Source organism: Bubalus bubalis, chromosome 16 (assembly GCF_019923935.1).
Source record: "Bubalus bubalis isolate 160015118507 breed Murrah chromosome 16, NDDB_SH_1, whole genome shotgun sequence".
NCBI classification, from domain to species: domain Eukaryota; kingdom Metazoa; phylum Chordata; class Mammalia; order Artiodactyla; family Bovidae; genus Bubalus; species Bubalus bubalis.
This window is the reverse complement of record NC_059172.1, coordinates 51167715-51194954: the sequence shown is the minus strand read 5'-3', so window position 1 is coordinate 51194954 and position 27240 is coordinate 51167715. Positions and strand designations below refer to the sequence as shown.

Sequence of the window (27240 nt, the reverse complement as noted above, 5' to 3'; positions counted from 1 at the left end):
CAGAGACTCTGGGATTCCTGTGTATTTGGATAGGTAAGGAAGGAAGGGAGATGGGGAGATGATGCGTTTAATTCTAGACTATTAAATGTAGTTTGCATTCTCCGGGCTTGTATCCAGTGATTTTGAGTTTAAGAATTGATGCAGGCTGGGAGAGCAAGTAGAAGCCGGAATGTGTGTAGCAGACAAAGTGAAGCAAAACCGAAGCAAGCCATGTTTAGAGATACTTTATTGACATGAACAAGGAGTTTACTGAAAAACACTACCAACGGGCATTAGGTTGTTGAAATCTTGAGTGGTCAGGAAGAACATTTCTAGAGTTCGGGGAAAGATGGGCTGTGGAAAATCAAGAAAAAGCCACGCAAAGCTGATAACGTGGTAACAAGTTCCGTCAAGTCCACGGCTGCACGAGTTTGCTGATGGTGTTTGACGCTGCTTCACAAACCTACAAGCACTCATCCTTCAGCGCCTCCCTCCCTGTCACACACACTGCCCGTCAGCCGCATCTCTTGCCACGCGGGGAAGAAAAGAATAGTACCAGCTTTGAGGCTTAGCTGGGCTGTGATAGGGGTTAAATCTGATCTACAATTCAGACTTGCTTCAAGTGCTCATCTACTGGGTCCTACCGCAGACTCAAGGAAAGGGAGGGGTAGCTAGACATGAATCATCTACCACGGTGGAGTTTTAGAGATTAGGAAAGGCCTGAGTGATGATTAAAAAAAAAACAAAAACCTAAGAGCACAGGGCACACTCAGGGGCTCTCTTGGTACTCGACACAGAGTGGGTGCTGAAATGCAGAATGAATGGATCATGGGCATAATGATGCCCCAGGTACTATACTATCTGGATACATTTGCAGTAACTAGGAGGATTCGCAGGGTTAGGGGTTTTTCATTTACAAAAGGAGGGGCGAAGACGGTGCTTTTTTATTTTTCCATTTCCACTTGGGAAGGGGTGTGTTAGTCGTTCAGTCATGTCTGACTCTGCGACCCCGTGGTCTGTCAATGGAATTCTCTAGGCAAGAATACTGGAATGGGTTCCCATTCTGCTCTCCAGGGGATCTTCCCAACCCAGGGATTGAACCGTGGTCTCCTGCATTGTAGGCAGATTCTTCACCATCTGAGCTACCAGGGAAGCCCAAGGTCCCCAAGGGAAGGGGAACCAAGATATATTCTGAAACGTTATCTAGCTCCTTGCTTCTTCCTGCCAAGATATAGCTCTATGGTCTTTCCTCTCTGATTTTTGCCACATTCTGAGATGGGTGTGTTTTTCTTTTTGATGTAGTAATTTGCGGGGAAGAAAAGGAGCTATCTCTTCTGTTAACCATTCTTAACTCGATAACATATTTCCAGCCTATTCCTGCTTTGAAAAATTCTGACTAACATTCCTAGTTTGGCCTCTAAGGAGAAACCAGAAACTCAGAGAATCAGAAGTCTGGGTGTGTGCGTGTTTGGAGGGCTGGTGGCACTGAAGGATAATGCTTTTAAATGGACTGAAAATAAAGGCTGATATGGGAACAGACCTTCAAGGTTATTTCCACGCAGGAGCTGGGGCTGTGAGGCAAGGCTGAGCTGTTGGTATAAGTCAGTAGGGCAAGGTGCTTACAGGGCCAACCGAGTTGAGCGGTGACGTTCACTGGCTGTTACGGAAAGGGAAAACCAGACCAAGCCTAACTGCCCATGAGTGAACTGTATTAAGGATCAGTCATGGGAAATATCCAGCACCAATACAACAGATGGGGTTCCTAGAGTGATGATAGCCCTTGAGAACATTTCTAAGCCCTTTAATAAGAACAGCATGCCAGGTAAAACTTCCAGAGCAGTGCACATTTATCTGAGTCCTTTGTAGGGATATGTGGTGAAACAGGAAGTGGGTGAGGATTTGAAGTAGGCTGGTGATCACAGTATCTTGTGGATATATAGTCATGATCAAGTCTCCCAGGAAGGAGTTTAATTGCAACTCAGAGGAAATAATGAGGTACAAACCAACAAAAAGGGGAAAAGCAAAATGAGATAGCCTGTGAAAACACGTTTCTAGCATGGCTCAAGAAGCCAAGTGGTAGAGGAGTGCTTGAGTGGGACTAGGGATGAGAGATGTTTAATATCTCAGGACATGCAGGAGAGGCAAAGATGAGGTGGAAGTAAAGAGATGAGAGGAAAGGACGCAGCTGTGGTCTCTGTGGAAAGAGGGTTGGGCAGAGAGCTCAGAAGACCTGGATTCTAGTTCTCCAGATTCATTCATTCTCCAGGTTCTAGTTCATTACCACCTGTATGAACTTATGATTTGGTAAAGCTTATCAGCCTCAGGCAGCCCATTCCTTCATTTGTTAATGTACTTGCAGTATCCACCTCACAGAGCTAGTTATGGAGGAGAAATAAGATAACTGAAATTAAAATGCTTGGTAAGTCATATAACCTAATAAAGTATTAAAGATGAGAAGAGTTGAGAAATCAGGAGATTACTTGCGAGGATAAATAAGAAAAAAAGAGGTACCATTCAACTTCATTAAAATTCACTCAGGGAACACCTGAGTTGGGCTTTTGAAAAGGAAAAAAGACAAACATGCACTCTTGATCACAGGTTAGATGCATGGTCAAAAGGAGCTTCTATGCACCAGCCACATGACTAGGAAAACCTCACAGTAATCCAGGCCTATTTTCCTCACTATAAAGTAAGGAAAATCTATATTCTGTCTCCTATTTCAGAGGGATTGTGTGGGAAATTATCAATGAGAAGGGCCTTGAATTTATGGAACGTGTTTTCTTCAATAAAATCCAACACTCAAATATGTGAACAAGGACTTATTTCAGGTACTCTTCCCTGGGATGGCAGAGATGAACTGAGTTTCTCAGGTGAGACCCAAGGCCAAGGGAGCAGGATCTTCCCCCCAGAAGTTCCCTCTGATCTGGGGGATATCTTGTTCATCAGATCCCAGTCATTTCATCTTCTCACCCCCCATAAAGCATCCTTCCCCCTCCCATCACAGAGTGCCGAAGGACATCACACGTAACCAGTCATTCAAAGTGAAATATGAGATATCGACTAAGATTTCTGCAGTGTTCATCTGCTCTCCTAACACCTAGGAAAAAAAAAAAAACCAAACCCTGGACATTATGAATTCCCAGGTTAGCCCCACTCCCATCACCTCACTCATTTGCCATCATCCGTCTCAGACTAAAAACACATTTCTTAGTTCAATACCATTCCCAGATCCACTGTCCTTCTGGAAGATGTCTCAGATTCACAAATCTTTTCACTAAAGGAATTCTTCAAGTCCACTGCCTTTCTGGCCAGTTTCTAGTTACCTGAATCAGACTTCACCTCAGCCAGGTAATCCACCCATTTCTGTGCTTATGAAAGAGACAAGGCCATGGCCAAATTCAATCTCGAAGTCTTTTCATAAAATTACCCCATCTTGGGAAGCGTAAAGTGGGCAGTGCCTTGGGCTTATATCTGCTTCAGTTTATCATTTAAGGTCTCTTAGAGTTGAGTCTCGGGTGCCTCCTATAGAATGCGTGATAATACTGATCCACAAAAATTTTGAGAAGAACATTGAGATTTCACTCCCAGTGCCCACTACCACCCAGCCATCTCAGTTGGTATGCTCACCTGGGAAGATACACACATGTTATCCCCCAGGAGGGTCATGAACACATTGTATGACTTCCCAAGTCTCCTTCAAGAAATCTCACTTCATGACACTTTTGCTTTAACCCAAATCCATCACTCCTGCTTCCTTCCAAGAAGACATCCACTCACAGCAATGGGAGAGTAAGCCAGCGCTAGCCAGAGGGAGCTGATGCACGTGTCCACCTCCAGCACATGTTCTAAGTTGAATGGAGCACAGAGGAGGGGTCCAGTTGGCATGAGAGCCACTTGCTTGAAAGTGAGGGCAGGCTGAGATTGAGTCATGTAGAAATGTTGGCTCCTCAGTTCTGGCAAAGTCTTGAGGTGTGTAGAGGTCTGATGGAGTTAGCAAGGCAGAGGTGAAAGTTCAGAGGTGAGTGGATGTATGAAGAATGAACTGAAAGGATGGACGCACGAAGGGAAGTGATGTGGTCCCTGGGGCACCCTCCTGATGCAGTTGACATCACTGGACCTGGACAGCCAGCCCTTCGGTGTTCAGGCCACCTACCAGTGGTAAAACGGCTCACTGAGAATTGCCAGCCCAGTCTATCCCAGCCAAAGACTGACCTAATCCACGATCCTTACATACGAGGGAGAAGGGGAATTACTTTCTGTCACTGTGTGTAAGGAATTCAAGTTGCCCCCAACACTCAGGCCAAAGCAATTCACCTTTTGAAGGACTTGAATCTTGCACAGAGCTTTATGACTTGGGCATCAACTTTAAGATGGACCCTAAGGATGGGGACTCGATGTAGAGTAGAAATCTAAGGGACCAAATCTCAAGTCACCTTGGTCTGTGCGTAACAAGGCCACCTGTACACCTGCCTCCTTATCTACCTGCCCCTCCTTTCCCTGTACATCACCTCAAGTTGACCCCTTCTATTCCTCCACTGGGACTGCAGAGTTCTCTTTGTTCTCCGATGGGATGGCCAGGTAGTCAGACCTGTTGGAGGACAGACAGGGAAGAAAATCAGTGCATTTTGTATTCAGAAGTGGAAACAGGAAAAGGGAAGGAGCGAGGGCCTAGGAACAAGGATGTCTCTCAAACAGGAGGTCTCTGCATCTCCTCCTGGCCGTGTTACCCAAGAGAAAAGGAGAATGGCCCTTTCAGCAGACTAGAATCAAGAGTTTTGGTTTTTTTCCTTCCATACGCAATGCACGAGTCTTCTCATTTATCCACATTGTTCTCAAGAACTTAATACTGTTAGATTAAACCAGCCAAACTGATGGATGGGAAACAAAATGTTTTCATTTTCCTGACTATTGGTGATATTAAGCATCTTTTTCATAAGCATATAAGCAATGTGGGTGTGTACTTCTGTGATATGACTGTTCATTTGCTTTCCCAGGTTTTCTTCTGAGATATTTATCTTTTTTCTTGATGGTTTCATGTCCTAAAAATATCTTCTCCCAGTCTGTTGATTGTCTTTACTTATAGTGTAATAAAAGTTATCATTTTTTCCCCTCTCTGATTTGTGTCTTTTGTATTTTAAGAAATTCTGTCTTCTCAGGTAATAAAGATATTTTCTTATATCCCCTATGGGCTTCCCAGGTGGCACTAGTGGTAAAGAACCCACCTGCCAAGGCAGAAGGCATAAGAGATGCAAGTTTGATCCTTGGGTGGGGAAGACCACTGGAGGAGGGCTTGGAAACCCACTGCACTTGCCTGGAAAATCCCAGACAGAGGAGCCTGGCAGGCTACAGTCCGTGGGGTCGCAAAGAGCCAGACATGACTGAAGCAACATAGCATGCATGCACTTGTATTCCCTAATAGAATTTTATAGTTTTACATTTTATCTTGTCTTAAATCCTCTCACAACTTATTTTTGTTTAGTCTGTTTTATTTTCTATATGGATAAAGAATTGTCCTTATACTATTTACTGGACAGTTCATTCTTCCTTCAGTTTTTTTAAAAAAATATTTATTTTATTTGTTTATTTATTTAATTTATTTATTGGCTGCACCAGGTCTTAGTTGTAGCATGTAGGATCTAGTCCCCTGACTAAGGATAGAACCCAGGCCCCCTGCATTGGGAGCCTGGAGTCTTAGCCACTGGACCACCAAGGAAGTTCCAGTGGGGTTTTATTATTATTATATAGGCATTAACCTTTTGGGGGCTCTCTGCCTTTTCTGTTTACCCCTGTTGTATGTCTATGTCAGTCCAGCTCTATAAGTAACCTTTGTATCTGATAGGAAGAGTCCTATCCTTCCCCAAAACTTTCTCTTTGAAAATAGGCAAACTATATCCCATGAGCTAATAATGGTTGTTACCTGTTTAAAGGGTTGCACACAAACAAAATGAAAGAGCAGTAGGTGAAGAGACCCTCTGTAGCCTGCAAAGCCTAAAATATTTACTACTGGCCATCCTCTGGCTTAAAACTAGTTTTAGCCTTTGGGCCCCTGTATGACTTTTAAGATCAGCTTATCGAGGGCCTTGAACAATCCCATGGGTACTGTGATTGGAATTTTACTGCACTTGCAGATTAATCTGGGAGAGAACTGCTTGTTCCTTTCTCTTAGCAACTGATTCTAATCTTACGCTTTGGTTCCTCCTCTTATTGTTTTCATTCTTTCAAACAAACTTATGTTCTGTATTTTACCAGACCCTTCTTGTGTCTGAAGTTCCTGGGATTTAATCCTGCCATTTGTTATTTCTCTTGCTCGTGCTGAATTATTTCCTGCTGTGTCTTATAGTTTTGGATCAGACTGTAGAATCAGATTCAGCAGTGCTTTATCGGAAGAGCACTATTAAGCCTCAACGGAAAGTGGGTCCCTTCAGGATAGTTTTTCATTTGTTTTTACACAGTTATCACTGTCTGGGGACTAATTTTTTTTATTGACTTTCTCAGCTTACAGGCTCCTGGATCATGTGGGCAGTATAAATTTAAATCCCAAACACTGTGAGAGCAGATCCGTGGTTATCAATTCTCAAGAATCTTTTATGATTGTACTTGGAGGCAGACCAAGTAGATATGTTTCCTTGGCTTTTGCTGGGCTGGTGCACTGATTATTTTGAGATCAATACTTTGCACAAGTTGTAACCCTCTGAGGATCCTAGCTCTTCTGGTGACCTCAGTTCCAACTCTGTTTCTTATGCTAGCCCAACTGTGGGTACCTCCTGTCCAAGGGTGGCCATTTCCTGTCCAAGTGTGGGGCTTCCTGTCCAGGTGTGGCCACTTACTATGCTCTAGCACTAAAATCTGATCGCCTAGGTCACCAAGACTGACAGCCTCCCCAGCATATCATTTCTTTCCATCTTTATATCTTGGTCAATTGTAATTTTTTACTTTCCCGAGATGACAGATATCATGAAAAATGGTACTTTAGCTTATCAAGCATTTCCAGGTGACAGTAGCCTAGATTTTGATTATCACCTCAGCTATGTACATCTGTGAGGGTTATTTTCTGTCTTTCCTCTCTCCAAATAAGAGGCCAATGTGGCCCCTCAGATCCCGTCATTTGTCCCATATACTGGAGCCTTGGTGAAAATGGCCAGGGCACCCTCTGAACACTGAAGCGGTAGAGCCCTTCTCTGGATATTCAGTCACTGCCAAGCTCCAGAGGGAAGAACATGTTTGGAGCTCCTTAGCTAATAAAGGGCAGGGCCCAGGTAGCCTGATGAGCTCTGTGGTTTACAGCAAACAGCTGAATGTGATGGGAAGAGCATGGACATTAGATACTCTTCGGTTCAAATTCCAGCCTCTCCTCTCCACCTCATGCTGAGGTGCAGCCTCAGCAAACCACTTAGGCTCTGTGAGCTGCTTCAGCATCTAGAAAATGGTCATAAAATGCAGTTTTATGGGATTGTAGTGGCAACTGGTGGCTTACCTGATGGCTAAGAATGAAAGGCATGAAATCAAACTTTGCTTTGCTTCTTATAATGGTCTGGGGCAAAGGGTCTCGGGCTCAACTTTCACATCTGTAAAATGGGTATATGCCTGCTGCCTACCTTAAAGGTTGTTGTGAGGGAAAGTGGAGGACTGTGTAAATCGCTCACCACCTTACCCATGAGAGCAAGCACTCTGAAGGTGCAGGCTATCCCTATTTTGGCATCTTTGGACTTACGCATTTTCTTGGGCCGCCTCTTCAGCCTTCGAGACCTTCCTGTAGCAATATATCATCTCAATGAGCAGCCACAGAGTAAGGAAGACCAGGAGGATGTACATCATGATTTCTGAGACCACAGAGGTGAAGTCCTCTCCAGCTGCAAGGGGGAGAATGAGACTCAGAATGCACAGTCCAACAAACCCAGAGCTGTCACTGAGCTTCGAGATGTATGAGGCCTATTTTTAGGTGTCTTAAATAAGCAATGGTCTAAAGGAACTTGAGAAGTTATCAAAGAGCTTTAATATCCTCCAGCTCTTGTGTCTGTCAGCTTTCTCACTAACTTTCTTCAGATGCTCTGGAGGGAGACATGGGGGAGAAGGGTGGCTTGGGGAAGAAGTCGTAGAGCAGCGGAAGGAATCCTGGAGCCGGGTGAGATACACTGCACAGCTGAGTCCCCATTTTCCTACTTCTTGCTGTATGAATAGTCATTTCCTTGATTTAAGACTCAGCTTCTCAATTTGTAAAGTAAGGATAAGAATTCACACCATACATCATCTAATGTATTTAAGAATATCTGTAAGATGTAAGGGTTTCCCTAGTGACTCAGTGATAAAGAATACGCTTGCCAATGCAGGAGACACGGGTTCGATCCCCGGTCCAGGAAGATCCCACATGCCTCGGAGCAACTAAACCCATGTTGCACAAGTATTGGGCCTGTGCTCTAGAGCCCGGGAGCTGCAACTACTGAGCCCATGTGCCATAGCTACTGAAGCCCGCATACCTAAAGCCCATGCTCCGCAACAAGAAAAGCCACTGCAAAGAGAAGCCTGTGCACCGCAACTAGAGAGCAGCCCCTGCTCGCCACAACTAGAGAAAAGCCCTCAGCAACAAAGACCCAGCACAGCCAACAATAAGTAAATAAATAAAATTAAAAAAAACAACAACATGTAAAAGTCTGCACAGGTGTGAGGCTCATGTCATAGGTCTACAGACTCTGTCCTCTGAACTTGGGGTGGCAGAGGGTCATGTCCTGAGACACAGGGTATCAGAAAATGGGGACAAGGCCCGTGCTGTCAACCCACCCAGTCTCCTGGGCGTGCTCTCTGCAAGCCTGGATTAGAAACAAGGACGGCCCCAGCTCAGCTTCCTTTCAGGTCATCCCAAACCCAAACAGAAATGAGGATTGGAGAATTCTGTGTATTAACCAGGCTGTCCCCAGAGTTCTACTTCCGGAACACAGATTTTTTTTTTTTTTAATGTTTATTTATTTACATGGCTGTGCTGGGTCTTAGTTGCAACATGTGAGCTCTTCAGTCTTCATTGCAGCATGTGGGATCTTATTCCCTGACTAGGGATCAGACCCTGGGCCCCCTGCATTGGAAGTGTGGCGTCCTAGCCACTGGACCACCACGGAAGTCCTCAGAACACGGATCTGATTCTGCTGTATCCCTGTTGAGAAGTCTTCAGTGTTCTACATCTCCCTCAGGACAGAGATCTGACTCGATTAACGCTCAACGGGCGCTCAAGGCCACTCACCGTGAAGCCTTCCTTGCCTCACTTCCGTTCTCTTGGCCAGAAAAACCTCTCTACTCATACACACTGTGGTCTTCTGGAATCTGTGAACATTTCTTCTTCCTCTTCCTAGATTGTATCTCACACCCCACTGCTACCTCTGTGCCAACATTGTCTCCTGTTTTTCAATCTCCCACAGATTCCTCTAGGCTCCACAGAAGCCCCCACCTCTGTAAGCCTTTCTCAACTTCTCATGCAGAATTATCACTCATGTCCTTCTCCAGGCACTTTTCCATCCATTATAACACTTCCCAAGTTGTTTTGTGATGTCTTTATCACTCTTCTGTACTGACTGGGTGCTTTTTAAGAATATATTTATTTCTGAATGATCATCCTGTTGTCTAATCCTAGAATACTTGAATTATTCAATAAGTATCTGTTGAATGAAAGAATATAAATAAATATTGATCTTCCATGTTTCCTAACCCAAAATATGACAATTAAAACATGATCAGGGATTCCCTGGTGGTCCAATGGTTAGGGCTCAGCCTTTTCAATGCCATAGCCTGGCGTTCAATCCCTGATCAGGGAACTAAGATCCCGCAATTGTGAGCCACAGCCAAAAAATTATTTTAATTAAAAAATAAATAAAATATGATACATGCCAAATGTCCTGATATGTATTCCTTCCTAGTGGGAAGGAAGGCTGCACTCAGATTTCCCTTTGCTAGCTCTTGGCAGCAAATTAGATTCACAATCCTTGGTTATTCATAGGACCCAAGTCATCCCCAAGGCTTAGCTCATTAAAAGCACAGCATAGCCACAGCCATGACCTTCAGCTCAGAGAAGCAGTCCAAGTGTTACAGGAGCACCCAGATTTTCTAACTGGAGCTGGAGGCACAGGAGAATGCCATACACATTAAATGTCCTCTCACGGGCTGGCTACAGCCTGATTTGCAATGTGCTCAACTTAAAGCACGCGATCTCTCTCTCTCTCTTTCTTGGCTGTGCTGGGTCTTCCTTGCTGCAAATGGGCTTTCTCTAGTTGTGGCAAGCGAGGGCTACTCTTGATGAAAGTGAAAGAGGAGAGTTAAAAAGTTGGCCTAAAACTCAACATTCAGAAAACTAAGATCATGGCATCTGGTCCCATCGCTTCATGGCAAATAGATGGGGAAACAATGGAAGCAGTGAGAGACTTTGTTTTGGGGATCCCCAAAATTACTACAGATGGTGACTGCAGCCATGAAATTAAAAGATGCTTGCTCCTTGGAAGAAAAGTTACGACCAACCTAGACAGCATATTAAAAACCAGAGACATTACTTTGCCAACAAAGGTCTGTCTAGTCAAAGCTATGGTTTTTCCAGTGGTCATGTATGAATGTGAGAGTTGGACTATAAAGAAATCTGAGCGCCGAAGAATTGATGCTTTTGAACTGTGGTATTGGAGAAGACTCTTGAGAGTCCCTTGGAGTGCAAGAAGATCAAACCAGTCAGTCCTATAGGAAATCAGTCCTGAATATTCATTGGAAGGACTGATGCTGAAGCTGAAACTCCAACACTTTGGCCACCTGATGCGAAGAACTGACTCATTAGAAAAGACCCTGATGCTGGGAAAGATTGAAGGCGGGAGGAGAAGGGGACAACAGAGGATGAGATGGCTGGATGGCATCACTGACTCGATGGACATGAGTATGAGTAAGCTCTGGGAGTTGGTGATGGACAGGGAAGCCTGGCGTGCTGCAGTCCATGGGGTCTGAGAGAGTCAGACATGACTGAGCGACTGAACTGAACTGAACTGAGGGCTACTCTTCGGTTGCATTGCACAGGCTTCTTGTTGTGGTGGTTTCTCTTGCATAGCATGGGCTCTAGGGTGCACAGGCTTCAAGAGTTGAAGCACTCGGCCTCAGTAGTTGCGGCTCGAGGGTCCTAGAGCGTGGGCTCGGTAATTGTTGGTGCATAGGCTTAGTTGCTCCTCTGCATATGACATCTTCCCAGTTCAAGGATGGAACCTGTGTCCCCTGCATTGGCAAGCAGATTCTTCACGACAGGATCACCAGGGAAGTCCCCTATCTCTGTTTAAGTGCAGAAATCAGGGCCTTCCCTGGTGGTCCAGTGGTGAAGAATCTGCCTTCTAAGGCAAAGGACACAGGTTTGGATCCTGGTCAGGAAACTAAGGTCCCACATTTTGTGCAGCCTCTGAGTCTGTGTAAAAAAAAATAATTTTTTTGAATGCAGTAGCCAGCAGTTGTACTGTAGGAAGCTGTCTTTAGTACCTTCATTAGCCTTTAGGGGAAGAGAAAAATGTCTGTCTTAGAGCCGGTCCAGCTTGAGCAGAGAGAAGGGAGAGGGTCTGGGACCATGGGGGTGGATGGGGATGTGTCATGGTGGAGGGGGGCAGCATGAGAGCAGTGAATATCTGGGGGTGGGCTGGAGGGGGCTGCCAAGGGGTTGCAGGGGTTGGGGAAGAAAGCAAAAGTGGCAGAGAGTGGGATGGTGCTGTGGGGAAAAGACGTAGTGGAAATAGAGCAAATAGAGGCAAAGACCTGGACTGCAGTCCTGCTTCTGGCGCTAAGGTGCTTCATGTGCGGGCAAGCCTTCCTCTTCAGAGCTCTGTCCCCCAGCCACAGGATGGGGGACCAGAGCTGCACCCTCCAATCACCAGGGGAGTCATTTCAACTCATACGCCAGACGGCACCCCGACCAGCTGAACTCATACTGCAGGAATGGTGCAGAGCCACTTACACTGAAGGAAAGCCCCCTGGGGGGTTTCAATGCTTGTTCTTTGGTTAGAACCCTTAGATTGAAAGAGAGCCAAGCTTTCTTCCAGCCCTAAGAGAGCCTGAGGAGCTCGGTGGCTCTGAAAACAAACTTACTCTCCCTCTGTTCCCACTCAAAGCTGGCTCTGGTGCCTGGCAGGCAGACAGGCTCCACTTCGCCACACTTTCCACTGGCTGCACCATTCTGGAGGCAAAACCTTTGAGAGCAAGAGGTAGAGACAGAGGCAGTCTCCAAGCGTCTGGCAGTCACCAGCTGACAGTCCCGATGGTGAACAGTAGAGGGCGCCAGGCTCCCTTCCCCCAGGGAGCAAAAGTGTGTAAACAGAAGAGGATCCCTTAGGGAGGTCTCAGCCCAAGCCCTTCCATGCACACAGAAGAGATGGGCTTGCAGAAGGCAAGTGGTTCACCAAGTCTGAGCCAAGTGCCCTGAGCATCCCTGTGCACCATCAGGATTGACCTACCTTCCGTTTTAGTCTAGTCTAAATCATGACTAAATCATGACATGGCGCTCTCTTGCTGTTCACTCTCTTGTGTCATGAACTTTATCACCATAACATGATACATTTGTGGCCTGGAAGTCAGGATTCCTGGCATCCTTTTATAGGAAGAGCCTGGCTTTAATGTGACCTCTCCCACCTCTCCTGCCTCACAGCTTTTGTCTGTGTTCACCGTCCTGCATCTTGGGGCAGCCAAAGTGCTGAGCACGTGCTGGAAATGGATGGTCTAGGAAAAGCTAGGTACAGTGGCATCATCATTTTGCCTGGGTGAGAAAACAGAGAGGGAAATGCATATACCACTTTTCTGACACCTGAAGGAAAATTTGCAAGGAGTGAGGAGCTATGGTGCCCCAAACACGAGTCTATTAAAAGCAGAACAAAAACAGTTCTAAGTTCACCTTCACGATTCTGGACTTAATCGCAACAAACATTTGAGTTAGAATGATGAAAGGACTTCCCAGCCTAACAAGAAACCACCTGGGGTAAATCTGAAAAAATGTAAAGACTAGAGAGCTAAACATCTTTCCCCTTCTCCCAGCTGAGCATGAAGTTATGTAAGGAGAGACGCCATGCACGGAGGAGGGGTTGCTCATATGATTAATTCAGAGGGAGACAGATGACAAAGACTGTCAGACTTTGGTCTGGAGCACTGGTTCTCAAAGCGTGTTCCCCGGCAGCATCAGTATCTCCTGACAATTTGTTAGTCACGTAAATTCTCAGGCTCTGTGTATGGACTCAGAAAGGTTGGGTTTAAGAAGTCTTGCAGGGAAATCTGAGGCTGGCTGAAGTTTGAGCACCACCGGTTTAGAGGTCCGTATGGATCACAGACAGGAAGGTAGATGACCTCTAGGGATCCTCAGATTTCTCTGAGCCCATGGAATCAGAGATTCAACACAGGCCAGAGAAGACAGAGCTGACTTGGCAGTTTCAGGCTTCGCAGAGGCTGTCCTTTTTCTCTGAAGGTGCGAGGCCACGGACCAGGTAAAGATTCCTGCGTTATCATCCCAAGCCTTTCTGCTTTGAGGAAAGGCACAGAGAGAGGCAAGCTCTCGGGCAGCTTGCCGGAAGCTGGCCACTCCAGGAAGACAAGCCAGCGGTGGCAATTTTAGATCTCACCACTCCAAATACATGGGAGTTTGCATTCTTCAAGGGGCTCATTTGTGTGGAGACCCACTGTCTTCCCTCCCCTGAGAGAGCCTGGGCCCCAGCCTTACCCTCCTCAGTAACACGGAGGGGGATCAGCCGGGTGGTCTTCACGAAGGGGCGATGTGCCTCGAACTCAAACTCCCGGGAGACGTTGCAGGTGTAGAGGCCGGAGTCGTTCAGGGTGACGTTGAGCACAGTGATGGACACGTCCTGCAAGTCTTTGCTCCCGTTCCACTGCAGGCGCCCCTGGAAGGGGCTCTCCACCTCCTGGTGGCCGTTCCGATACTCGTAGATCTGTACGTGGAGAAACGGTGGGGGAGGGCCATGAGAGAAGACAGGGGAGGGGTGAGGACAGGGGAGGGGTGAGGACAGGGCAGAGAAGAGGACTAGATGGTGCATGGACAGGGGGAGGGGGTGATGTTACCAGGAGCCCCCAAATGTGGGAGTGGGGTGGAGGCTCAGAGCGGGGCAGGGAAGAGAGCCAAGGCAGGGCGGGCAAAGGCACAGGGGGGTCAGGGCACGTGGACGTGGAAGGATGGAGTAGGCAGGAAAAGGGGGTGGAAAGAAAGAGAACAGAGGAAGATGAGTGACACATACAGGAGGCTGAGAGAAAGGAAGGACTGGAAGGATATGGTAAAAAAGAACAAGAGAGAAAGGTGTGCCGTGGGGTCCACCAGCGAGAGATGGAGGCAGAGAGGCAGCTTCATTTGTCATGAAGGATCTGAGAGCTCCAGCCTCCAAATGTGACTCTCAGAGTTGATCACCACTGAGGGGACATGGGCAGTCGTGGCCAGGCCACAAGAAGGGGACCCAGGCTGCTCGAGTGGCCCAGATGAGCACAGAGATGCCAGTGATGTGCGTGCATCAGCTCTTCCACTCTGGGTGGAGTTAGAGCTGATCTCTATGTTTCTTTTCTCTGACACTTCCACCTTCCGACATACCTATTTTTTTCCCCTCTACAGCTGTGCAGTTCATCTAATCTCTACTGGCCACACATGGCTACTTACATTAAAATTCAAATTACTAGGAATTAAATAAAATGTAAAATTCTGTTTTTTTCAGTGGCACCAGCCCCGTGTCAAATGTTCAGCGACACCTGTACCAGGTGGCTTCTGAGTTGGACAGCATGAATATGGGATGTTTGCATCCTCGCAAAAATTTCTATTACCATTACTCTGTATTTCCAGCACAACTGTTAAAGCTTCTTTTCCTCCATCTGAGCCATCTTTTTACTTTGGGCAGGCCTGGAAGCAGAGCAGGTGGCTGGCATATAACCAGGCCTGAGGCTCATGGGGACCTCTCCACCTGGTTAAGATGTCCAGGCTCCCGCAGCACTAGCTCCTGGACACTAGCCTTGGTCAAGGTCAGCCCTGAGCTGGGTACTGGGAAGGCTACTGTCCCAGGCCTGGCACCTGATTGGAGCAAAGCCACTTCAGAATGACATGTCCAGGCTAGAATTAGAAATGAGCCCAGCTTTAGGAGAGCTAGAGACAAAACAAGCAAAATTCAATTTCATCCTAATGCTGTCTCCATTAGGTCTTTGTGGAGAAAAAACTTGCCTCCAGGAAGATGAGGCAGTACAGTAAAAAGGGCTTTGTATCTGCTCTCAGACAACCTGTTTCATATCTAAGCTCTCTTTATTAACTAAACTTCTTTGATTAGTTGCCCCTTTTGGGTATATGTGTGCGTGTGTATTGGGCTTTCCGGGTGGCTCAGCAGTAAGAATCCACCAGCCAATGCAGGAGACACATGAGACGTGGGTTCAATCCCTGGATTGGAAAGATCCCCTGGAGGCGGAAATGACAACCCACTCCAGGATTCTTGCCTGGAGAATCCCATGGATGGGGGAGCCTACAGTACATAGGATCCCAAAGAGTTGGACTGAGCATGCACATGGGTGTGTGTGCTTGTGTGTGTTCTTAATCAAACACTTATATAGTGTTTCTTATATCAGAACTATTTTAAACATGTTAAAAATTATAGCTCATGGGACTTCCTTGGTGGTTCAGTTGTTAAGACTCAGCACTTTCACTGCACTGGGCATGATTTTGACCTCTGGTCAGGGAATTAAGGGGCTTCCCTTGTGGCTCAGCTGATAAAGAATCTGCCTGCAATGCAGGAGACCTGGGCTCAATCCCTGGGTTGGGAAGATCCCCTGGAGAAGGGAAAAGCTACCCACTCTAGTAATCTAGCCTGGAGAATTCAATGGACTGTATAGTCCATGGGGTCACAGAGTTGGACACAATAGAGCAAATTTCACTTTAGGGAATTAAGATCCCACATGCCACATGATACAGCCAAAAATGAAATAAATAAAAATTATAGCTCAAGAGTCCTGGTAACAAGTCTATGAAGTAGCTATAGTTTACATCCCCATTTTAGAGATGAGGAAAGTGAGGTACAGAGAGGTTAAGCAATTTGCCCAAGGACACAGGTTAATAAGCTGTGGAGTCAAGAACCAATCCCACGCAGCCTGGCCCCAGAGAGAAAGAAAGTGTGAATAACTGTCATCCCCAAGTTGGTACTCAGATTATATAACCACCATTTTGGCACTGGCACCAGCCAATCAGACTAACATTGGTCATGGCTGATCCCTCAGTTCCCAGACCACAAGGAGGTCAGAGGTTCCTCGTGGGAAGGTTGGTGGTGAAGCCACTAGGGAGGTTTAGCACAAGTAACCACTCAGGATGGCTCAAACACTTTGCCCACTGATGTACATGTACTAGTTGACCATCAGCTTTGGTCACCCCGACATTCTCACTTCAGGGGTGAGATGAAGAGACGGTGAGACTTAAATGAGTTAAACCCATGTCATTCCATTTAATAACACTTAGCGTTATTTTAATTTTTAAAATGAATGTATTGTTTTTGGCTGTGCTGGGTCTTCGTTGCTGCACAGGGGCTTTCTCTAGTTCCATCATGTGGGGGCTTCTCTTCTGAGCGGAGGACAGGCTTCTCACTGCAGCGGCTTCTCTTGTTGTAGAGCACAGGCTCTAGGGCTCGGGGGCTTCCGTAGATGTGGTACACGGGCTGAGTTGCCCCGCAGCATGTGGGGTTTTCCCAGACCAGGGATTGGCAGGTGGATTCTTAACCACTAGACCACCAGGGAAGTCCTTCAGTTTTTCTACTAATTTAATCCATCCAGTAGGATGGTGCAGAGATTAAATGAAAACACCTGCCTAGTGGGGTGACTGACGCACAGTGGGCTCTAAATACTATTTATGTCTTCCCCCCCTTATTCTGTTTATAACCAGGAGTGCTTGGAGCTGGCTGGGCGCCCTCCCTTTCTCAGAGGCTGGGCTACACTGAAGCTGTCAGTTATCTGCAGAGGAGCTGTCTCTCTTTGGAGAGAAGGAGCCAGTGTTTGTCAGATCGTCATTCCCCCAGACTGTCAGGAGCCAGGTGCAAAATGGCAGAGGCCAGCAAAGCAAAGACCAGAGTCAGCAGTCAGACATACAAGGAAATCTTTACCGCCCTCGGGCCTGTAGAACCATTCCACCACCGTGGTGGCCTCCACCTCCTCCCTCTTCATGCAGGAGATGCAGCGCAGCTTCATGGGGTTGCCCTGAACCGCCTCGGTCTCCGAGGGCACTTCCACACACACGGGCAAGCAGACGCCGACTAGAGAGAGGCCAGGAGACAGGGAGGGGCCAGGAGGTGTTGGGCAGAGGGAAGGGAGAGCAAGAAGGGAGGGAGGAGAGACAGAGAAGGAAGAACCATGAGACACACGGGAAAATAGCATGCACGTGTAAGTAGCTCCCCAAGTACCCACTCTCCCGACCGGCAGGGGAGCTGGCGTTGACCGAGAGGCTCACGGGAAACAGTGAGCTGCGAGCAGCACGTATCTGGCCCTGCCCTCAAAGACTCAGCTTCTAGGTGCAAACAGGGTACCTCTGCATCCACCCATTGACTGCATGCACCCCTTCACTGAACCAGTGCCCACTGAAATCTACCCTATGACAGGCCTGATGCTGAGATTCAAAGTTGCACATAACACTCACCACGCCCCAAAGGCGTTTATAGTCTAGCAGGGAACGCACACTCCTAAGTGTCATGAAACCAGACCGCGGTGACTGACATACTAGTAATGTGCTCTGTTCCCAGAGGAGGGGCAGTTATTCCTGGCTGAGCTGGGGAGAGAGGAAGACAAGGATGGTGAGACTTGAGGCCAGAAAGGGAGATCGGACCCATGTTGTGGGGACCTCTATATGTACTGCACAAGGAGGGGGTCATATGTTTCAAAGCCATGGAGAGATGTAAGCATATCTGTGTTTTATGGGAAATGTAGGTAATTCTGAGGCATGGTGGAGGGCAGAGCAGCAAGGAGGACAACGTGAGCTGACCGTGGGACTGGGGCGACACTTCATGCAGAAGAGGAGAGATACAGTTAAGAATCAAGAGGGGGAAACTAACACGACATTGTAAAGCAATTACACTCCAATAAACAAGCAAACAGTAACAAAATCTCACACCACACACAAAAATATAGAAAAGAATTACATGAAAAAAGACATGCATAAAATTAGAGGAGATTAGTAACAAACATGTTCAAATTTCTTAAAGGGAGAGAATTGTAAAATGTAAGTTATTTCTATATCAAAAAACATACAAAATAAAATAGAAAAATAAATGCAGAGTGGTAGAAGCAAAAAACATTGGAGGGGGTGGTGTCAGATTGGAGGGCACCTTGCATGCCACTCGGAGGTCTGGACTTATAGTTCCTGCCCCCTAGAAACTTGTGGCCCATTAAAGAGGGTAAGTACATCAGACTGAAAATTCAGAATGAATCAAAAGTGGGATGTGGCTGCCAACAAAGCAAGTGCAAATGTGGGCTGTGTTAACAGATGTAGCTGTAGAACAAAGGAGGAACAGTTCCTCTGTGCTGCTCAGAACAAATCTGGACTATGAGGATCAGTTCCGGGTGTCACAGTTTACAAAAGGAAGTTTGCATGTGCAGGGGAAGGCAAGATGGAGAGGGTCTGGGGCGAAGTCTGGTAAGAACAAAGCAGGGTGGCTGGGGGTGCTTAGCTTGGACATTGACACATCTGTCTTCAAATATTTGAAGGAAGAGAAAATAGATTTCTGTGGAAGAGAAAATAGATTCTGACCAGCTCCAAAAGTTACATGAAAGTAAGTCTTGCTCAATTAAAAACATTTTTTTTCTGGTGCTGAAGCTGTTAACAAATACAAAAAAACTTCTTCATAAGAGAGCTTACATCTTATACAGAAGGTTCAAAAGTGAGAGGAGCATCTAGGATTCTTATATTAGGACTTCTAACCCCTCCTGAGGCCACCTTCTCATTAATGATAAAAACAGAGCCCCTAAAAATGAAACAATACACACTGTCATTTAAAAACTTGGTCCACTGTGAGTGGCCAGTCTTTTCTTCAGTCAGATAGTTCTTCCTAAAAGTAGAGGAAAGCTGTATTCAGAGCTTAAAATGAGATTGGCCAACTAATTAAGAGTGAAAATATCGGACTTAGAAGGGAACAAATTAAATTTTTAGACATAGCATTTAAAAACTAGAGGCACTATGATACAGTTTAGCATATTGAGATAAAATAAATTTCATTGGTTTGGTTTTAAAACCCTGAGCAAGGGGACTGCTCTAGTGGGCAGCCTGCAAGAGGCTCCCCTGCTTTTGCATATTTGTTGTTGCTCAGTTGCTCAGTCGTGTCTGACTGCAACCCCATGGATTGCAGCACTCCAGGCTCCCCTGTCCTTCACTATCTCCTGGAATTTGCTTAAATTCATCTCATTTCAAATTCATTTCACACATTTCTGCATATGGGTCATCACTTTAACGGGGGGAGGGTCCTTATCCAGAGAGAACTGATCAGAAACATTTTCAGAATGTGATACATTTGAAGTCTTGAGGATAGGCCTGTTTTCTTCTGTTTTTCTTTTTTTTAAAGAAAGCGTGGTCTATGCAAAAGTTTGTGAGTGGATAGAAGTGTCGAGACTATGCATTGAAAACCCCATGTAGCAGGGAGTCTTGAGGCACATGTATATTTAATGAGATGTGGTAAAGATGAATTAGTTCAATGAAGATGACTTCAGAGCAAAATAAGAAAATGTTCCAAGTAATGTACAGTTACACTTATACAGGCAGGAGGAAGATGGCACTGGGCAACTGAAGGCTTGGGTTTGATGGACTGTTTTTGCTTTTTTGGCTGCACCGAGTGGCTTGTGGGATCTTAGTTCCCCAACCAGAGATGGACCACGGTGAAAGCACCAAGTCCTGACCACTAGACTGCTATGGAAATCCCAGTTTAATAGACGGTTTAATCTCTATGAGACTCAGTTTATTCATCAACAAAATGCTGGAAATAATATTGAATAAATTTGTCATGAAAACTCTATGGGATGATTTCTACAAACATGTTCTGTACAAAGGATCATTAGAGATAGCCTCACTGAGAAGATGACACGGAGCAGGCACCAAATGAAAGAAAGGAGGGAACAAGCTAAATGAATTATCTGTGTGAAAGCGTACAGAGGAGAAAGCAACTCGAGATTCCTAGGATGGGAGTGTGCTGGCAAAAGCAAAGAGCACAATAAACCACAGGGAACAGGAACTTCCCTGGGGGCTAGTGATTAAGAATCTGCTTTCCAATGCCAGGAATACAGGTTCAATCCCTGGTCCGACAACTAACATCCCACATGCCTCAGGTTTGTGCTGCAACTAAGACTGGATACAGCCAAAAATAAGTAAGATTTTTTTTGGGTTGCACTGGGTCTTCGTTGCTGCGTGTGGTCTTTCCCTACCTGTGGTGAGCGGGGTCTACTCTTCATTGTGGTGTTTGGGCTTCTCATTGCGGTGGTTTCTCTTCTTGTGAAGCACAGGCTGGGCTCAGTAGTTGTGGTCCATGGGCCTAGTTGCTCTGAGGCACGTGGGATCCTCCCAGACCAGGGATCGAACTTGTGTTACCCACAATGGGGGCAGGCAGATTCCTATCCACCATACCACCAGGGAAGTCCGAAGATATTTTTAAAAATAATAATAAAGTACAGGGAACAAAGTGAGAATAGAAGGAGACAAGGTAGAAGAAATAAACCAGGACCAGATCATGGCTGCCCTTGTAGACCATGACTAGGACTTTGGCTTCTGCTTTGAATGACATGGGAGCACTGCAAGGTTCTGAGTGGAAGAACGGCACAACATGATCTGACTGCTCTGTTGAGAATAAACTGAAGAGGTGAGGAAGGACAGGGTGGACGCAAACAGAACACTTAAAAGGCTGGTACATGGATCAGACTGAGAGATGGTTCAGTGATTCTGCTTGGATGAAGATAGCAATAGAGCTGCTGGGCTTGAAAATGTAGTGTGCTGGACTAACATCCTTGAATAGGTGTGAGGTGATGTACTCCAGTGAACATGTGGATGAGTTGGCCTTAACTATAAACACAGTTGGTTCATTTAGAGTAAAAGGGGGGAAAGCAGAATATATGTAGTCAGGATGGTCAGCAGGGCATAGAAGCCTCTCTTTGTTATGAGATGCCCCTGAGTAATGCAATCATCAGAGAGTAAGCCCCACTGACCACCTTCTCTTTGCCAAAGTCCAGTCTGAAGTCCTAAGAAAGAACCCTGCTCATGAGGTCAATTAAATTCATGAGGTCCCAGATAAGACATTGAAAAATGGCCACAAAATCCACTCATCCTTATTCGCTTTCCCTTTGCAATATGACTTGCTTCTTGGAAAAGACCCTGATGCTGGGAAAGATTGAGGGCAAGAGGGGAAGGGGGTGACAGAGGATGAGATGGTTGGATGGCATTATCGACTCAATGCACATGAGTCTGAGCAAATTCTGGGAGATAGTGAAGGACAAGGAAGTCTGGCGTGCTGCAGTTTATGTGGTTAGAGTTGGACACAACTTACTGACTGAACAACAGCTCCTTCCATCCAGAGGTAAAGTCTATTTTTCCATCCTGTGAGTCTCCAGTATACTACTTCCTCTCTTTTCATGAAATCCTCTAGATTCTAGAAAAGACTGTATGTATGGTAGACATTCAACCCACCCTGCTGACTATAAATAAGAAACTCCTGGAATAATCTTGGCCAAATCATTTGACCTTTGGTCTCCTCTTCTGTTTCCATAGTAATAATGTGGAAACATGAGAAGGAAGAATAGATTTGTTATGATTATATTTAACTAAGGAATAGCATTAATCTATCTATATTAAGCAGTGGATAGTAATGTATATGTAACCAACTCCTCTAATCTTTCTCTTCTTTGGTTATCTGGTTATATTGCCCCTCTTGACTTTGCTCTACACTGCTTTCCTTTGTATTAAGAAAATAAAGGCTTTGATTAGAAAGTAAAACTTTCCAGAAAGAGGTAATAAATGACGTTATTTGTAGATATGAACACCCTGAAATGACTTGGTCTATCAGATCTAGCCAGTCACTTAGCAAAGCCTTGAGAGAATGGGATGCAAAATGGGTTGCTGGGGGGAAAGAGGAAAACATTCCCCAGCACAACAGACATCTGGGAGAGTAGACCTGGAGAGGAAGAGCTGAGAAGATACTAGGAGGTGATGAGTAAGGCCCTAGGCTTGGGAGAGGAGTGGAAGGGTGGCTCCAAAGAGAAATGAAAGGACAGATGCCCACCTTGCAATCCTGTACAGAGAGCAGCAGGTGTGACCATAAGAGCTACAACAAGCACTAGAAGACCAAACTCACGAGATAAGAGTTCTCTACAAGTCCTTTCTCCTTCCCTGCACTTATTTTCTTATCTCTAAACTGGAAACGACACTACTTTCCCTGACTAACACCACTGGATTGCTATGGGGACCAAATCTTCATTTGAGAACTGCTTTGTAAACTGTGAAGCACTAGGCCAGTGTGGATTTATTATTATTACTACTATTTACTTTAATGAAGGAAATGTGGAATTTTGCCCAATTCATGCAGAAAATAAAAGAATGGAAAAATTCCATTCACATTTGCATCATGTGACAAATCAGTTCGGGAAGGGTGAATGCATCTAAGCTAAGTGTTTTCCAATACTGGAATTACATGCAAATAAAATGAGATCACATTTGTGAAGTGAGGCCTTCTCTCTAACATTTAATGGCAAAGTTTCCTGAACTATCTCTTTCTCTTTTTAGGTGTGTGTGCCTTTTTAAAATTAATTTATTTTTTAAAATTTATTTGTAATTGGGGGAAAATTGCTTTACAATGTTGTTTTGATTCCTGCCGTACAACATTGCAAATCAGGCATAATTATACATACATGCCCTCCCTCCCTAGCCTTGCTCCCTTCCCCCATCCCATCCTTCCAGGTCATCACAGACTGCCAGACTAGGTTCCCTGTGCTACATAGTAACTTCTCACCAGCTATCTATTTTACACATGGCACTGTATATAGGTTGATGCTACTTTCTCCGTTAGTCTCACCCTCTCCTTCCCCTACTGTGTCCACAAGTCCTTTCTCTATATCTGAGTCTCCATTCCTTCCCTGCAAATAGGTTCATCAATACCATTTTTTCTAGATTCCATATATATGCATTAATATATGATATTTGTTTTTCTCTTTCTGACTTATTTCACTCTGTTCAAGATTCAAGATCCATCCACTTCACTGGAACTGACTCAAATGTGTTCTTTTTATGGCTGAGTAATATTCCACTGTATATATGTACCATATCTCCTTTACCCATTCATCTGTCAATGTACATTTAGGTTGCTTCCATGTCCTAGCTATTGTAAACAGCACTGCTGTGAGCACTGGGGTACATACTTCTTTTTCAAGTACAGTTTTCCCAGGGTATATGCCCACTAGAGGGATTGTTGGATCATATGGTAGTTTTATTCCTAGTTTTTTAAGGAATCTCCATACTGTTCTTGGAGAAGGAAATGGCAACCCACTCCAGTATTTTTGCCTGGAAAATCCCATGGACAGAGGAGCCTGGCAGGCTACAGTCCATGGGGTTGCAAAGAGTCAGACACAACTGAGTGACTAACACACACACATACTGTTCTCCATAGTGGCTGTACCAATCTACATTCCCACCAACAGTGCAAGAGGGTTCTCTTTTCTCCATATTCTCTCCATTTGTTGTTTGTAGATTATTTGATATGGCCATTCTGACTGGTGTGAGGTGCCTCTTTCCCTTATGTAGCTTCTCAACTTGGTGAACCATGTTCAGAAGCTGAGGATGGACAAGGATAGGTGTAACACATATACTTCTTCCACAGATTTTTTTTTGGGGGGCAGGGGAATTGAGGGGTGGAGAGGAAGATGGGCACTTTGGCATTTTAGCAATATTCTGTAAATTATTTCCCTACCATTCAACTGTGCAGCTAAAAATGATGTTAGATATCTGCCCCAACTTCCAGACTTACATATTTCCAAATACACATATATGAGGAAACAAATATTCTCAAGTTATGACATGAAAAGCTAGTGGCAGAGCTAAGACTCTGATCCAGGCTTTGTAAGTCCTAGTCAAAATGTCCTAGACTATAGCATACTCTCCCCTCCACTAGAATCCAGGTAAAGACATTAAAAACTTAAATTAGGGTTTGGGAAGAAAGGCTTTGTAGAATATCACCCAAGCTCCTCTACAGCTTCACCTGTCATTGCTTTACTCATGTTCTTTCTTACGCAGCCCAAAGAACCTCTCCTAAGCCTCATGTCCCTAGTCTTCACCTCCCCTGAGGAAATCTCAGCCTTTAGTCTTCAAGACAGGTGAGATCATTGGCAACCTATTATGTCTGCTTCATGTTCAGATCTGGTCTACTCTACTGGGAATGGATGGCGGTGAGTCTGCCCTTGGGACTGGCCTTACTCTCCCTCTTTGTCCTTCACAGCCTGTCTCATCAAGCATTTTGTTCAACAGGAAGTTTGGCTCTGCTACTGGTCACGTGCAAAATCCAGATAACACTGGCAGCCAGAGTTAGTCCTGGAGGCTTAATAAAGAGATAATAAGGTAAAGAGGCAATTCCCATCAGCATATCTGCCACTGCACTAGCAGAATGAGTTCCATGCCAATCATAGAGCATAATCCCACATACCTAGTTTCAGTAAGGTAGGTGGGCATGCTCACATCTAATTATCCTGGCTATTGATTTTTAGCATGGAGGAAGATAGCTAAGATGATGGCAAGGGATTATATCAACTGGAGAGCACGTATATTTGACCAAGACTGAATGCCCATAACTACACAACTACACACAACTACATGCACACACACACACACACACACACACACACACTACTACATCCTCATCAATCCATTCAGATGCCCATGCTAACATGCTCCAACACAAACTAGCACATACATTCAGACGCTGAGGGATATACATCAATACAGTTAAGCATTCTCTCAGTCGAACATCCAGACATTATCATGTAGATTCATTAACTTCTGCCATACACAGCAGGCACCCCACTTCAAGCCCATCTCTAAGACCACTCTGCTCAGCTTTACTGTTCCAAGTATAGGAATCCCTTATTTGGAGAGAGAAGGTCACCTCACTGCTTCACAATAGATAAACAAGAACCTATTTATCTTTGAAGGCAAAAAAATCCAGCTCCCCAAACACCAAAGCACCTTCGTTCCCCATGTTCATGAAAAAGAAAAAAGATGCAATTCCCAGGTGCCTATTCATCTAATATATTACTGCAAATGGCTGAAGCCAGTTTTATTAAAATTAAACAGTAGGATCAACAACTAAAGTATTTTCACTCCCAAAATGCACACATCCAGATTTTTTAATGTATAAAAATTAATTTGAAGAACTCATTGAGAAATGAAATGCAACTGCAACCTATATATATATATATATATATATTTTTTTTTTTTTAATAATGAACGTGACAGCATTCTCTTTCAGCAACAGGAAAGGGGAAAAAAATACTTTGTAATTAGCAGGAAACGGGAGGAAGGGTGGGAAAACCACCAAGGGAGGTTCGGGAATAAAGCATCAGAGGAATAGGGAGGCCTTTTGACAATCTCAAAATCCTAGCTCTCATGGAATCCTTCTGGATCCCATGTCTGGCAGACATGTACAGAGGGAAGCCAACCAGGCTCCTTGTTGTCACCAACGATATCAATGTGTTATTATTGTTAACATTATTACTGTTATCTGCATCTCGCATGGCAGGGTGCTGGTACTTACCCCACAAGATGAGCAGAAGGGAAGCCAGAGGAAACAATCTGTTGAAGGCAGGCATCTTTTTTTCAGCGGGTGGCTTCCGGGGCTAAACAGAGGTTCCCTGGGTCAACAACCGCTCCCTTTCAGAGACTTTCGAGGAAACCCTCTGGGACGAACTGGCCCAAGGAGGCGACTTTCTGACTGAAATAAAGGCCAAGCGCCGGTGACTGGGGAGGCTCTGCGGGGTTTTGGAGCCAAGCGAGGGTTTCAGCTTCAAGCCACTCTAGCGGGCCGCCCCAGTTCAAAGGAGCGGATAGGCAGCTCGGGGCACTCTCCCCAGAGCCCGTTGCTGGGATCCGGATCAGCACCACGGACAGTGCCTTCCCCGCCCACCCCGGAACTTCCAGTCTCCTGTTTGCGCGTCGCGGAAAGCTTGGCTCGGAACCGAGCAGCCGGCAGGCTCTAGGCGGCTGGGCTGTCGAAGGGGTCCATGTTAATCCACCTCTCACCTCCTTACGAACAGTTACGCTCCAACCAGGATCCACCCAGACCCGGGAGCGCCGGCTTCATCCGCCCTGGCGGCTTCTCCAACTGGGCGTGCCCATATACCCGAAACCAACACGGAGCTGCCGTCTGAGCTACAAAATTCGTTCCACCTCGGTACCGTCCACACCCGCCGAGGCTCCCTGGGGAGATCCGGAGCGGCCAGGAAGAAGGTGGAACCTTCTGTTTGGCCGGCGATCTCAGAGGTGGGGCGGCATGGAAGGGGGATAGACCCCTTCCCGGGAGCTCGCCCACAAGATCATGCAAGGGCCCCGACCCTGGGTGGCAGGTGACCAGCTGCCCTTCTCCAAGGCCCCCTAGACCGTGTGTGCTCAGTCAGCCTTGACATGCGCAGGCGGCTCTCCACCCTCACTGCCACCACGGACCCACCCCCTCGTGCAACACTCCCCACCCCCAAACAGGCGTGCCCCTCCCAGGGCAGATCACGGCTGCTGAGCGCGGGGGCGGAGCTCGGAGCTGCGCAAACACCTCAGCCCCCGCGATTTCTCTGCTCGCCGGCTGTCTCCACGTTTCCCTTTCACATCTCCACATGTCTCCCCAGCAGGGGCACGCCTCCTCCCACCCATTCACACCCGCCAGACAACCCCACTCCGGCTTCCTGCACAGACGTGCTAGCCTCTAGCTCCGGGAAGAGGAGGGCCAAATCTCTCGCAGGCAATGATCAGTGACGTCATCTGAAATGTACATGGCTCCTGGCTTCTCTCTCGCGACCCCATCCCCTCCTTTTCTCCCGGTGTGTTCTTTGTCTAGCCTTGATCAGTTGGTTCCGGACACACTGAACCCAGCAAAATAATCGCTGCTTAGAAATGGGGTAAGAGTGAGGCGCACCTGTTCCCATGTTCGCCTCCTCACCCAGTGAGGTGATCCAGATGTCGGTTCAACAGTGCTGTTGGGGGTGGGGCAACTCCTTCTCGCTCTAATCACTGCCCCCTCCCCAGTTTAAAAGCAGATAGATTGGGGTTTGGCG

At 46.1% G+C, this 27240-nt stretch overlaps 1 protein-coding gene across 5 annotated transcripts; it reads right to left on the bottom strand.

The window, feature by feature from the left end:
• Positions 1-209: 209 nt before the first annotated feature.
• SCN3B (sodium voltage-gated channel beta subunit 3) lies at positions 210-27240 on the bottom strand. Of its 5 annotated transcripts, none has more exons than XM_006041855.4 (6): positions 27102-27240; positions 25734-25910; positions 17062-17225; positions 13673-13898; positions 7691-7829; positions 210-4567 (listed from the first exon to the last, which is right to left on the bottom strand). In XM_006041855.4, the coding sequence occupies exons 2-6, from the start codon at positions 25786-25788 to the stop codon at positions 4504-4506; spliced, it is 648 nt and encodes a 215-aa protein (XP_006041917.1). In that variant the 5' UTR covers positions 25789-25910; positions 27102-27240; the 3' UTR covers positions 210-4503. The 5 variants fall into 5 exon arrangements, with proteins under 5 accessions (XP_006041917.1, XP_025122519.1, XP_044785530.1 ...); XM_025266734.3 differs by lacking the exon at positions 27102-27240 and having other exon boundaries at positions 210-4128; positions 4488-4567; positions 25734-26644; XM_044929595.2 differs by lacking the exon at positions 27102-27240 and having other exon boundaries at positions 210-3960; positions 4488-4567; positions 25734-26644.

Excerpts from the sequence above, each read along its gene's own strand:
- SCN3B (XM_006041855.4), bottom strand. The coding sequence starts at position 25,788 with ATGCCTGCCTTCAACAGATTGTTTCCTCTGGCTTCCCTTCTGCTCATC. Across the intron at positions 13,899-17,061 it reads AGGGCGGTAAAGATTTCCTT|ATCTACGAGTATCGGAACGG; the intron begins GTATGTCTGACT and ends CTCCACGTACAG. Across the intron at positions 4,568-7,690 it reads GAGGCGGCCCAAGAAAATGC|GTCTGACTACCTGGCCATCC; the intron begins GTAAGTCCAAAG and ends GTCCTCCAACAG.